The sequence below is a fragment of the Peromyscus californicus genome, unplaced genomic scaffold (assembly GCF_007827085.1).
Source record: "Peromyscus californicus insignis strain IS unplaced genomic scaffold, ASM782708v3 Scaffold_7__1_contigs__length_154581171, whole genome shotgun sequence".
NCBI classification, from domain to species: Eukaryota; Metazoa; Chordata; class Mammalia; order Rodentia; family Cricetidae; genus Peromyscus; species Peromyscus californicus.
In genome coordinates, this window is record NW_026294595.1 from 47,811,960 (window position 1) to 47,825,653 (window position 13,694).

Genomic DNA, 13,694 nt, shown 5'->3' on the forward strand with positions numbered 1-13,694 from the left:
AGCCCCACCAATCCTTTCTCCTGCCTGGCTATTGGCCATTCAGCTCTTTTTTATGCCAATCAGGTATTTTAGGCAGGCACAGTAACACAGCTTCACAGAGTTAAACAAATGTAACATAAAGGAATGCAGCACATCTTTGCATCATTAAACAAATGTTCCAGGGCATAAATGAATGTAACACATCTTAAACTAATATTCTAAAGTAAATAAAAAAAACATTGACCCAAGAAGTAAAGTACAAGTTTGAATGATACTGGCCTTAAGTGAAATATATTCTAGGAATGATCCTGGCTCCATTTTCAAAGTATTAAAATCATGTGTCTCTGTGGGGATATCTATAGCTTTATATGCATATGAATGTGTATGAACTGTAATTTGCATAGCCTCAGAATTGCCCTTGGCGCCGTGTGGTCTAAAGCCAGGGATGGTGGCATACCTTTAACTCCAGAACTTAGGGAGCTGAGGCAGGAAGATTGCTGGCAGTTCCAGACTAGCCTGGACTACAGTATAAGACCCTGTTTCCAAAACCCGGAAAAGGACTACATAGTCTTATAGAAAATCAGCCTACAAATATTAGTGCAGACTTCCTTTGTAGGGTAGTTTTGATAGTGTTAATAAATAACCTCAAGCAGAATAAAAATTGCTTTTACTGCCAGGTGTGACCTAGCACAGGAGGCCTCCCTGGTCTACAGAGTAAGATCCTGTCCCAAACAACAACTACAAAGTTACACATGAACATATCTTGGAAAAGCAGATGCAAAGTTAATTGAATTCACTTTGGGGTTTATTGGTTATATTTCTATTGCTGGTTGTCAGAGTTACTATGAATTTAGAAAAAGTGGTAGTTAATTTTAATCCACTTCAGACCTTCCGGTTAGAACTGAGTCTGTTAGGTTTGTGATTAGAGGCCCGTGTGCACTTCCTTCCTCTTCCACGATCCCCTGGTGGCTGGCTAGTGGCCCTGACACTGTCCCCTGTTGATGTTGAAGTGAGAGGTGCCCAGGGACCAAAGGCCGGAATGGGCCTCTCTGTCTGTAGTGATTGACATGTCATCTGCTGATCTGGGGAGGGTACCTCCCACTCTGCACGCTCTGCCCTACCTCTGGTTTTCATTTTCAAGTATTCATTTCAAGTATTCTTTTTACAGGTACAGGAAAATTCCCCAGGACACAGAGCTGGGCTGGAGCCTTTCTTTGACTTTATCGTTTCTATTAACGGTTCGAGATTAGTAAGTTCTGCTTTTTATGGTTTTGTATATAGAACTTTGTGATTTTCTTCAAAGTGGAATTATTCTAAATGTTTGGGTTGGCTGTGTATCAACTACGTTTTAGAAAAATCATGTTAGGGGCTAGTGAGATTTCTCATTAGGTAAAGATGCTTGCCACAGGAGTCTCGGGACCTGAATTCAATCCCTGCAACAAATGGAAAGGTAGAGGGGAGACTGACTCCACAGAGTTTCTTCTGGCCTCTACCTGCCGTGTGGAGCATGAGCGTGCACGCACACACACACACACACACACACACACCACCACCACCACCACCAAAAAAAAAAAAAAATCAGGTGTGCACACAATCATGATATACTTATATTTTGGGTTTTTTCATTTCGTTTTGTTTTTTTAAGACAGGGTTTCACTACGTAGCCCTGGAACTCACTCTGTAGACCAGGCTGGCCTGGATCTCACAGAGATCCACTTGCCTCTGCCTTCTGAGTGCTGGGATTAAAAGGCGTGCACTACCGCCCCGCATATTTAATTTTTAAAAGAATGATGCTGGGGAGTGGGAGGAGGGAGGTCGGGAATCTGTGGTTGACAAGTAGAGTGAATAGAAAATCTCTTAATAAGATAACAAATTTCAAAAAAGAATGATGCTGATGAACGTTAAAGTGTCACATCGTCTTAGGGAAGTAGAATCACTCCAGATATATTTAAGTGTGGTTTTTCTAGGCTAGTGAGAAATGGATAGGAAAGTATCACTTCCCTGTCAGGTTTCTTGATCTCAGTCCCATGATATGTAAATTTATCAAAACATCAGAAAGAGTTGTTCTCCAAAAACTGCTTTTTCTAAACTGTCTTTAGTTTACTGTTGATACAGTCCTTTGGAAAAGAAATTATGTAACTTCCACAAAAGGAATTCTCATAACAGTATCTATTTGGCTGGCTTATTTTTATAATGGTCTTATTAAGTTTTTGCTCATAATTTGTCAATGTCTCTGACATAGTGGCCTTTGATTATATAATGAAATATTAACATTATTTGACTTCTTCCCCTTTAATTAACCCCTAATAAACAATAGAGCATATATTAGAAGGAGGGTCCAAAATTAGATTTTAAGGTCAGCACATATTTGAGATTTTTGTTTGTTTGTTTGTTTGTTTGTTTTGTTTTTTCGAGACAATGTTTCTCTGTATAACAATCCTGGATGTCCTGGAACTCACTTTGTAGACCAGGCTGGCCCGGAGCTCACAGAGATCTGCCTGCCTCGTGTGCACCACACCACCTAGCTGTATTTTAGATTTTAAAAGCAGTCTTTGTAACTTTATGACAAGAGATGCAACTTGTCATGGCATGTTTTGTTTCCAGTCACTGAGTTGCTGGGTCACTCTAGTGTTGGGTTGGTGTTCCATGGTCAGCTGTTAGAAAAGGAGTCAGCTGGCCTACCATTGAGTTCTTCATTTTCTGGCATTCTACGGGCAGAAACATTTGAAGTTAATAAAACTTCTGCCTGATGAGTTTGTATTTATACTGATTGTTGATGAGATGCCTAAACTGATGATCATTAGCATTATTTTTATTTGTTAAAGACTGATTTCTGTGTTTGTAGAATAAAGACAACGACACTCTCAAGGATCTACTGAAAGCCAATGTTGAAAAGCCTGTAAAAATGCTCATCTATAGCAGCAAAACCCTAGAGCTTCGGGAGACCTCAGTTACACCAAGCAACTTGTGGGGCGGCCAGGGCTTGCTGGGCGTGAGCATCCGTTTCTGCAGCTTTGATGGTGCCAACGAGAATGTTTGGCATGTGCTGGTAGGTATTGACCGTGAACTCCTCCTGTGGGTGTAAACACAGTGTAGAAAGCTGGAGGGGCACTGGCCATCTCCAGGTTGGGCAAGTGTAGGGATATTATTAGGGATGGTATTGGGTTGTGCGGATATCATTATTAGGGATTGTAGTAGATTATTTTGTAGAGATATTACTGGTTTTGGTTCCTGAAAATCAGCATTGCTTTTTAGATATGAATTATTTTTTAATCCAAGAAAGAGAAGCCAAAGAGTCAATAAGGCAGACAATGATAGAAATATTTTAAGTATTAAATATTATATATTTTTTGTGGTTGGAAATTTAAAATACATATATTCTCTGGTTTCTTAAATTTATGTTATCTCTAATGTGAGGATATTGGGGGTTCTTCAGTCACTATAATTAAGAACTGTCACTATGAAACTTGGAGTATTGCTTTCTGTGTGTTGAATTGGGTGTGTCTGTGTCATCCTAGGAAGTGGAACCAAACTCCCCAGCAGCACTGGCAGGGCTGAGACCTCACAGTGATTACATCATTGGAGCTGATACTGTCATGAATGAGGTAAGTCGAACACGCCTTAGGAGGAAACATGCAAGGTAGTTCCTGTGTTCCTTAGTAATGAGTTACGTCACATTTCCTCTCTGCTCTTTGAGTACAAGACATGTACATGCTTTGCATTTAGAGTTAAAATTCCTGTTTTTGCTGATCATGATACTTGATGCCTGAGGGTGTCAAAGGGAACACACCTGGAAGCTGTGTCCTTAGGTGTAGCTGTGAGGGAGGCATCATGTCATTGCACAGGTCCTCTGTGATGCACAGACTCCTCTAGTGTACCTGTAGCAAGTCTCACCTTGTCACTCATTAGGACAGTGCTGCGGAGATCCCTCAGCTCAGCTGTGTTGCCCGGATCCTTTTTCCTTTCTCTTGATAGTGAGAGGACACACAAAGTCAAAAAATAAGGCTCCTGAGTAAGCTGAAGGCAGTAACGCAGAATTTGTAGAACTTGATGAGTTCGTAGTAGGACACTGGTGAGGGCTGTGGAACTGGCCTGAGCCCTGGCGTCCAGTGAGCTTGCTTGAATTACTGTGCACACTAAAGTAGACCCTGCTGGGCCAGTTGGTATTAAATAGTGATGTCGTGTCTAAGGTAGGGCCCAGAAGCCGAGTTCTTCTAGGAAGTGTCTTGGCTGATTCTGATAGGAGCCAACTTTTGAGAGCTACTGTTCTCAACTACAATACCTTCAAGTGTTTCTCCTGATGGTTCGCAGTCCGAAGACCTGTTCAGCCTTATTGAGACACACGAAGCAAAGCCCCTGAAGCTCTACGTGTACAACACGGACACTGACAACTGTCGAGAGGTCATCATCACACCCAACTCCGCGTGGGGCGGGGAAGGCAGGTAAGGCCATTCTCAGGGTGACGTTAGGACTGCTTCATCTCAGCGGTCGGGTGTGGTACAACTTCTAGTTTACGGCATTATAAAAGAATGCTTTTAGGGCTGGAGAGCTGGCTGCTCTCCCAGAGGTCCTGAGTTCAATTCCCAGCAACCACAGGTGGCTCACAACCATGTATAGTGAGATCCGGTGCCCTCTTCTGGCCTGCAGGCCGAACACTGTATACATAATAAATAAATAAATTTAAAAAAAAAAAGAATTTTATTTTTAAGTAACATTTTGATTTCTTTTAAAACTCATTGGAAAAAAAAGAAATGATGTAGAATATTTAAATTAATAATTCATTTTTTAAAAGCACATGCCTAGGGATCATAGTAGCCATGTTGTAGCCCATTTGTTTTGCTTTCTCTTCCTGACCTAAGAGCTAACTCCTTTCTAATTTGAGAATTCCCGAGTGTAAGTCATAATTACAGAAGAACTTAGGCAGGGTTTGGAAACTACACATGTTCTCACCCCTGCTCAATTTGTAGGTTGTCTTGCTACATGGAACAAGGAAGGACTCCATATGGGCTCCATATGCTCACAGTATTTTTATTTCACTACCTAAGGATCTTGAGTTAAATGTGGTAATTTGAACATGTTGAGTTAAATTCACCACCAGAATTCTCAGTTGTTGTAATTGAAGAAAAGTGAGATCGGGTATCTCTCTGCATCTGACCTGCCTGTGGCAGCCCTTTATCACGTTCGCACCGTCCACTTGCAAACACCCAGATATAAGATCTTCTCGAGGCATTCATAATTGATCCGCCTCGGGCTGATGGAGCTTGGCTGGTAGATTTCTTGCCTAAGGAGCACAAGACCCTGGCTTTGGTGCCCAGCACTGCATAAAACCAGATGTTGTTCACATGCCTTTAATCCCAGCACTCAGGAAGTAGAGGCAGAAGGACCATAAGTTCAAAATCATCCTGGACCGCATAAGACTATATTTTTTTTAAATTGTTTTTTAATCCACTTTAGGACTGCCTCATAAACTAATTTGCAAAGAAGCTTCTGTGTACATTTGGTGGCCAATTTTTTTTCACAACACCAGAGTGCCCCTTTCCTGGTGTGTTTCAGTTTTCTTTCTCTTGCTGTGATAGAATACCCTGACCAAGAGCAGCCTGTGGGGAGATAGCAGTTGTTGTATCTCACAATATCAGGTTACGTCCATCACTCTGGGCAAGTCACAGTAGCAGGAAAGTGAGACGTCAAGTCACACACATCCACAGCAGAGAGAAAATGGCTGTGCGCATGCTTAATGCTCAGCTAGCTTCCTCTATTCTTACACAGTCTGGGACCCAAGCCAAGGAATGGTGCTGCCCACAGTGGGCAGGGTCTTCCTACAGCAGGTAACAGTTTAACAGTCAAGAAAGTCCCCACAAACACACCCACAGGCCAACCTGATGGGGACAGTCCCTCATTGAGTCTCTTTGCAGGGGATATAGGTTGTGTCAAGTTGACAGTTAGAACTAACATCACAGGGTGGAAGAGTACCCAGGTCAGATTAGTACCACAAGAGGGCTTGGTGAGCATGGAGCCAAGGGCAGGGAAAGGGAGTGGGTTTGTAGACATTGAAGCCCAGCTGTGGAGGACATTGCTAGTTCCTTCATGTTCAGCGACGTTGACTGTACGCTGCTGTGTTCATATTTAGAGCCCTTCTTTTGTAAACATCTGGCTATCACTCCTTTTCTTTGAAGACTCTTTTCTCATATGTGGTTTAGTACCACTTATGGGCATCTCTTGCGGCAGTCCCTTTTTGGCCATTTTCTCAGGCGTGCTCTGCCTTTACACCCAGTTTCTCCGCCGCCTCCCTTCCTTCCTCAGAAGGAAGGTGTGTTACTCAGCTGCTCTTCATCACAAGCCTCTCTTGAGTTTGCAGCAGATCTTGCTGCTGCTACTAGCTCTTTTCTCTGTCATCACCTAGTTATTCTGACTAGCAGGCACCTTATAAGCCAGTGTGGTGGTGCCTACCCCAGTTCTCAGAAGGCTGACATAGCAAGATTGTGAGTTCAAGACTAACCTGGACCACATAGCTTGACCCTGTTGCTCCCATCAAAGACTATCCCCCAGCAAAAATAAAAAACAAACAAATAACAACAAAAACTTGCTTTAAAGTGTGATTATGCCCAAAAAGCTATTGTTGATCAGTATAGATGACTTAATCTTTCTTCCTCTAAATTTGAGTAAAAATTATAGCTTTGACAATAAGAGAAACTGGAAGTGTAATTTTGAAGTATGAAGCATCACAGTAAAAATCATATTTGGATAAGGAAGAAGTTGGCTGCTGCTCACTCCACCAGCTTTTGGTAGTAGTGGGGTCCACAGAGATAACATGTGTGCCTTAGCAGAGGAGAGAGAGAGAGGTTTTCATGCATGGCAACTCCAAAAGTGCCAGGTGCCTTGGGAAGTAAGAGATGTGTGGAAACAGATTGGAACCCTAGAATGTCAAAGGCCTTAAACTCCTGGTCTAGATTTGGCTTACTTTGAGCCCTGGGCTGTGATACTATGTAAGTAAATGTTCATTGGTTCCAAAGTGTGGAAAGCTGCCCCCACAGTAAGTCTACATTCATATGGATTAGCGTAGAAGAGCACAACTGGAAGCATCGCAGTCACCTTCCATGATGAAAGAAGGAACTTCTTTTCAGTTCTCTGTCACTTCCAAGACTGTCGGCTCTGGGTAGAAGTTGAGCAGCTGGCTGTGGCCATGTGCTGCTCTGTTGGATTGGCGGACTGGAGTGCTGCTTGATAGTCCCAGCAGCAGGGTACGCACGCACGCGCGCGCACACACACACACACACACACACACACACACACACACACACAGTCCCAGCAGCAGTGCGCACACACACACACACACACACACACACACACACACACACACAGACAGTCCCAGCAGCAGCACACAGACAGCAGGACTTCCCCCCAGGAGAAGGAAGAGACAGGCAGACTAGAAGGAAGCAGGTGCTCCTGTCTTTCAGAAGGATGCCTCTGATGACAGTAGCTAGAAAAATGAAAAGAAATTGGCATCAGGTATACATATGTGGCTTGTGCTGGACTCTGCAAATAGTGTCATCATGTGGACACGTTTAGAGCTCTTCGGTGGACAGGCAGGGTGTGTTATACGGCAGGGAATTAGTAGGTGTCTGCCTAGTGCCAGGACTGTTGCGGCAATGAAAAGCAAGGGCTCTGTCCTGTCCGGCCTTGAGAGTCTGCTGAGGGAGACCCACAGTGAACGGTGAACGTGCCATGTGTCGAATGGTAAGAAATGTTTGGAGAAAAATAGGAACTGAGAGTAATGTCCAGATAGACATAGTGTTACATATGGGGTGGACCCTAGAGACCTCTGGGGAGATGGCAGAGTGGATATGCAGAGGGATACAGGATGAGGATCAGGAGTCCAGACTACATGAGACCATGTCTCTAAAAACAAAATAAAAACGAAAAGAAAGGAGGGAGAGGCAGAGCATCCTCTTACATGTTTTAAAACCTCAAGGAAATGCAAGTTGTGTTTTATAACAATAAGAAAAAATGTTTTTCAGCCTTGGATGTGGCATTGGCTATGGTTATTTGCACCGAATACCTACACGCCCATTTGAAGAAGGAAAGAAAATTTCCCTTCCAGGACAGATGACCGGTACACCCATTACTCCTCTTAAGGATGGGTTTACGGAGGTGAGATCATTTTACTGTGTGGTCGTTTCTGTGTGTGGAAGCATGTGGTGGGGGTACTGGTTGAGGCAGGCAGTGAGGAGCTATGCATTAAGCACCGTGTTGAATTTGAGGTCCCTGTACGGAGGGAGGTTAGGTGTGTGCTGCTGGCATTTAGAGAACACAGGATTAGTTGTGCGGATTTGAGATCATCAGCGCAGAGGGCAGTTTAGCCCAGTGGAAAGTGATAAAATTGTCAAGGAATCGTGTGGCTTGCAGGGCTTTTAACTGCTTCTTAGGAAGACATCCTGTATGGTTACATCTCCTGTCAACATGGCCACATAAAAATCACACATCTGAAAAGAAAATGTAAAGGCAGGGTTAGGGATTCGTGTGTGTGTGTGTGTGTGTGTGTGTGTGTGTGTGTGTGTGTGTGTGTACACATAAGTATAGGTGCTGCAGGAGTCCAGAAGAGAGTTTAACAGCTGGAGTTAAAGGTGTCATGTGTATTTGTGAGTGTGTACATACGAGCGCATGCCCACAGAGGCCAGAAGAGGATATTGGAGCCCTTGGAGCTGGAGTCCCGTGCAGTTGTGAACTGCCCAGTGTGGGTGGGGAACCGAACTTAGGTTGTCTGCGAGTGCTCGCCGCCCTGTTGCCGTCTCTGCAGACCCCGCCATATTGCTTAATTCACCTTCCCCAGTTCCGAGGAAGTGCAGCCACTGAGAAGTCCCTCCTGTCCTTACTCCCCATGCCTGTGAGGCCCAGGGCCAGAGCCCGGGTGTTCCATGTTCGGTTCTGCCACCTCTTCCACCCTGACTGGGGCCTACTGCCCAGAGGGGTTAGTATGTGGAGACCACGGTGTCACGTAGCAGCCAGGGAGGGCAGAGTGCAGTCATGAGAACGTTAGAGGTGACACGAATACAGGACTCGGAAGTGTCTAGACCAGACTCCTGAAAGGTGGCAGTGAGAGAGGAGCAGATCCATGGAGGAGTCACAGATCTCGAGACTGGAGAAAGGAGTCATGGGGCTAAGAGTCCAGCTGGCTTCTCAACTACTTTATAAGTAACCCCCCCCCCCTTTTTCCCTAGGTCCAGCTGTCCTCAGTTAGTCCCCCGTCTTTGTCAGCACCGGGAACTGCAGGGATAGAACAGAGTCTGTCCGGACTGTCTATTAGCTCAGCTCCACCGGCCGTCAGCAGTGTTCTCAGTACAGGTATGTAGAGCTGTGCTCGGCAGCAGGCTGCTTTGTCTGCAGGCTTTCATAGAGGCTTCAGAAGGAGGGCCAGTGTGCTCTGCGTTCACAGACAGCTGTCTGTTAAAATACACTAACCAGGGTGTGCATCCACACAGACGCGCCATTTCCCTAGCCTCTGCACGGACATCCTGGGCTGCTGCTACCGACAGATCCTGTGATGGCTGGGAGCCACCGTGTGGGTGCTGGGAGCCAAGCCCGGGTCCTCTGCAAGAGCAACAGGTGCTCTTAACCACCGAGCCATCCCTCCAGCCCCATTTCAATTTTCTTAAAGCCAAGATTGAAGACAGAAATCGCTGTTGTATGTGACCACTTAGCTGACACTAGGAGCAGTGTGGTCCAGAAAAGAGGCGTTTCCTAGAACTCTGGCCAGTGCTCTGGCTAGACGGTCTTTTTCTTCGTCTTTATTTTCTCTCTTTTCCTCCTCCCTACCCCTCTTTCCCTTTCTGCATGTCTCCAGTTTCTTCAGGAAAGCACTTCACACATGAGTAAACAAGAAGCTGGTCTGGTTGGCTCCCTCTTAGGCACAGTCCTCTCCTGTTGCCTATTTGAACATGTCTCTGTAAGACAGCTCCTGGCCCAGCATGGCAGCCGGAGGGCCTCTACCTGGAACACTGTGAACCAGCAGATGATGAGATAGTGTGGGGTGGGAGCTAAGTCTGAACATGAGTGCATTTGTTTCAAACACGCACACGTAGCTGGAAGAGCACGCTCTACTGGTGTCAGTGCGCATGTGTTGTGACTGCCGTCCCTTTCGTGAGGTCGGGTGTGGAATTTCCACTTGCAGTCACGTTGGCTCTCAAAAAGCTTCCTATTTGGGATTATCTCAGATTTTGGATTTTTAGTTAAGGGTGTTCAACATGTATTACCTATTGTTTTGACGTCAGAAAGCTCCCGCTTGAGTAGGTGGTAAGTGCCGGAAGTCAGGTCTTATCAGACGGCATCCCAAGGATCCCTTGTACATGGAGACTGTTACCACAAGCCACAGTTGTACAGACCGGGATGTGTTGGCCTGTGTGGATCCTGAGGTTAAAGGAAGCCTAGTCACTCCCTTCACCTCGGGAAGTCCGAGTGTCCTTTTGTCTGCTGAGACATCTCTGCCATCGTCCTCACTCACAGACCAGCCTTCACTGCTTCCCAGGGCACAGGGCTCTCCACACCCTCGTGTTTGCATCTTAGGTCAGACAGACGTCCTGTCTGTGAGCTTCTCCAAGGGAGGCGACAGTTTCTCCCCCTCAGCAGACTGGCTGCGGTGTCTGTCAGGGCTGTCCATTGGTGAGAGCGCTGAAGGTGATACATAGCAAAGGATGCAGCCAGGGCTTGGGCCCTGGCCGTGGTGAAGGACTAGACAGTGTCCTCCCTCCCGTGTCCGGTCTGCTCCTCCCTCCCTCCCGTGTCCGGTCTGCTCGTTCCTCCCTCCCGTGTCCGGTCCGCTCGTCCCTCCCGTGTCCGGTCCGCTCCTCCCTCCCGTGTCCGGTCCGCTCCTCCCTCCCGTGTCCGGTCCGCTCCTCCCTCCCGTGTCCGGTCCGGTCCGCTCCGCTCCTCCCTCCCGTGTCCGGTCCGCTCCTCCCTCCCGTGTCCGGTCCGCTCCTCCCTCCCGTGTCCGGTCCGCTCGTCCCTCCCGTGTCCGGTCCGCTCGTCCCTCCCGTGTCCGGTCCGCTCGTCCCTCCCGTGTCCGGTCCGCTCCTCCCTCCCGTGTCCGGTCCGCTCCTCCCTCCCGTGTCCGGTCCGCTCCTCCCTCCCGTGTCCGGTCTGCTCGTCCCTCTCGTGTCCGGTCCGCTCGTCCCTCCCGTGTCCGGTCTGCTCCTCCCTCCCGTGTCCGGTCTGCTCGTCCCTCCTGTGTCCGGTCTGCTCGTTTTCTGGCAGTAAAAATGGTTTCAGATTATTTTACTGTGCTTTATTGCAGGTGCACCGACCGTACCGTTATTGCCAGCACAAGTAAACCCATCCCTTGCTTCCGTGCCGCCAATGAACCCAGCTACTACATTACCAAGTAAGCAGCAGGCTGGAGATGTGTGCAGTGCATTTGCCCCCGAAACTCTTTCTCTCTCAGTCCTGTTGTCACTGCAGAGCTCTGACAGGAGAACATGTGGGGCTCTCCTCAGCAGACCAGGAAACAGGTGCAGTTAGCCTGGGACTCTCCGCCACCTCACCTCCTACGTGCAGTTAGAACTTCCTGATGGCTGGTCCTGTGGTTGCCCTGACTGAGAAGGCTCCTTATTTAGGTCTTGAGTAGCTCAAGTGTAGAAAGGTGTGGGTTCTCCTCAGTATTTCTGGGGCAGACAAGTCCTGTTGTGAGCTGATAAGGATGAGATGTCCCTTGAGCGTTGAGGGTGCCTGTTGTCAGGGCCTCGCATTCCAGAGTTACAGCTGTAGTGAGCCGTGGTCTTCATGTTCTCACACAGGATGGTGTGGCAGTGTGGCAGTGAGCTAGCTGTTAGTGTGGGGCTTGAGTTGGTAGGATGTTCATTCCTGCTTTTGCAAATGTAAGTCTCAGGTAGTACACAGAGGAAAGAAAGCCAGGGCCGGTAAACATCCGCCATCAGAGAGAAATTCGGTTGTGCTTCCTACATAGTTGCTACAGTAAATGAGCTTTTTCTCCAGGTCCTGGGACCACTGGGCACCATCCCTCTTGTCCAGGGTCGTAGGAGCATTCGTTGCTTGTTTTAACCTTTGCTGGTTGCACAGCCTAATCACCTAGATGCCAGAACATGTTGAGTTATGTGACATTAGTTGTTGTGTGTGTTATTCTGATGTGTTGGAATTTTGAAGCCGTGAGTACCTCTATCAGCATATGGATCTGTCTCCTTCCCTGTAAACGACTGACCTTGTGCTCTTTCTCACCTCTGCCCAGGTCTGATGCCTTTGCCAGCAGGGCTGCCTACCCTCCCCAACCTCCCCAACTTCAACCTCCCCGCCCCGCACCTCATGCCAGGGGTTGGCTTGCCGGAGCTCGGGAACCCGGGTATGTTGCATGCCTTACCCTCCTAGGACATTGCTAATAAAGACTGTATTCAGGAAAGCAAGGCCTCCAGTTTAGTCTTTTCCAGACAGAGCAAATCAGCTTAGCAGACTTCAGCTCCTTCTAACCAGTATTCACCTTTTTTTTTTTTTTTTTTTTTTTTTTTTTTTAATTTTTTCGAGACAGGGTTTCTCTGTGTAGTTTTGGTGCCTTTCCTGGACCTTGCTCTGTAGACCAGGCTGGCCTCGAACTCACAGAGATCCACCTGCCTCTGCCTCCCGAGTGCTGGGATTAAAGGTGTGCGCACCACCGCCCGGCAGTGTGCCCTTTTTTTATGAAGAGGAAAGAAAGAAGTCTCTGGCTCAGGCTGCCGCCCCCCCTTCTCTCTACACCCTGACGGGATTGGCCCCAGACAGACTGTCACAAAGGGGTCACTGGGGTGGCACTGTGCACTGACTGATGATGTGCAGGTCACCTGCCAGAGGTGCACGAACCCCCTCTTTCCACTTCCTGTTGAATGCTGGGGCCTCTCTGTGCAGTTCAGGCCTGTTCTTTCTGTTTGTTTCCCTGAGACGGGTCTCACTGCATGGCTGACCTAGGCTAGCCTCAACTGGATTATCTTCCTGTCTGAGCCTCCCAAGTCCTCAGTCGCAGGTCTGCCTAGCATGCCAGCTGACTAGTCTGTTGACAGGGTCTGTAGTAGCGACTCAGGACTGGTTGCCAAGTGGTCCTCAGACCTTCTGTCAGGTGAAAAGGAAAGAGCAGCACCCATCTGCTCCCGCTGACCACTGGTGACTGCCCATTCGTGACACCGCAGTGGTCCATCCCACACACTCCATACTGGTTGTCACTGTCACACTTCCAACACATTTGCAGTTCTCACCATCTATATACTCATCAGCTCGACACAGCCTCCTCAGCCAGGGCTGAAGAAAAGGGGCCCAGAGAACCCCAGCCACGCTCACCACCCCACACTGCCTCTCCTGGAGCCTGTATTCTTGGGCTTGTGTGTCTTTAAAGGCAGCATGCTCTAGGAGCAGGAATCAGTTAGCGGACGTCAGCCCCTCCTAACCAGTAGCCATCTTTTTACGGGGAAGAGGAAGGAAGGAAGTCTGTGGCCTCTCTCCTGCCAGTGGTGCTCTGCACATACACTGTGCAGGCCGCCTTCCCTTTGCTCTGCTGCTCTCAAAATCGCAGAATCGCCCACTGAGAACAGCAGAAGTAGTGGTCAGTCTCAGGCCTCCCCAGCTGCTCCTCCATGGCTCCTGCCTTTAGCTGGCTATAGGAGCTGGGACTGCACTTGTACCCCATCTGGAAGCAGGATCCTCCTCTCTCACGTCCAGCTAGCTCCCTTGAGTGCCATGGGGGTGCTGCT

The 13,694-nt window shown here is 47.7% G+C and overlaps 1 protein-coding gene across 1 annotated transcript in view; it reads left to right on the forward strand.

The window, feature by feature from the left end:
• Gorasp2 (golgi reassembly stacking protein 2) overlaps window positions 1-13,694 on the forward strand; it is a 29,710-nt gene that overhangs the window by 14,726 nt on the left and 1,290 nt on the right. The window contains exons 2-9 of the mRNA XM_052724724.1: window positions 1,148-1,228; window positions 2,825-3,028; window positions 3,498-3,584; window positions 4,291-4,421; window positions 7,995-8,127; window positions 9,195-9,318; window positions 11,264-11,350; window positions 12,212-12,322. Coding sequence (XP_052580684.1) covers window positions 1,148-1,228; window positions 2,825-3,028; window positions 3,498-3,584; window positions 4,291-4,421; window positions 7,995-8,127; window positions 9,195-9,318; window positions 11,264-11,350; window positions 12,212-12,322 — 958 coding nt within the window. The remainder of the gene's footprint in view (window positions 1-1,147; window positions 1,229-2,824; window positions 3,029-3,497; window positions 3,585-4,290; window positions 4,422-7,994; window positions 8,128-9,194; window positions 9,319-11,263; window positions 11,351-12,211; window positions 12,323-13,694) is intronic.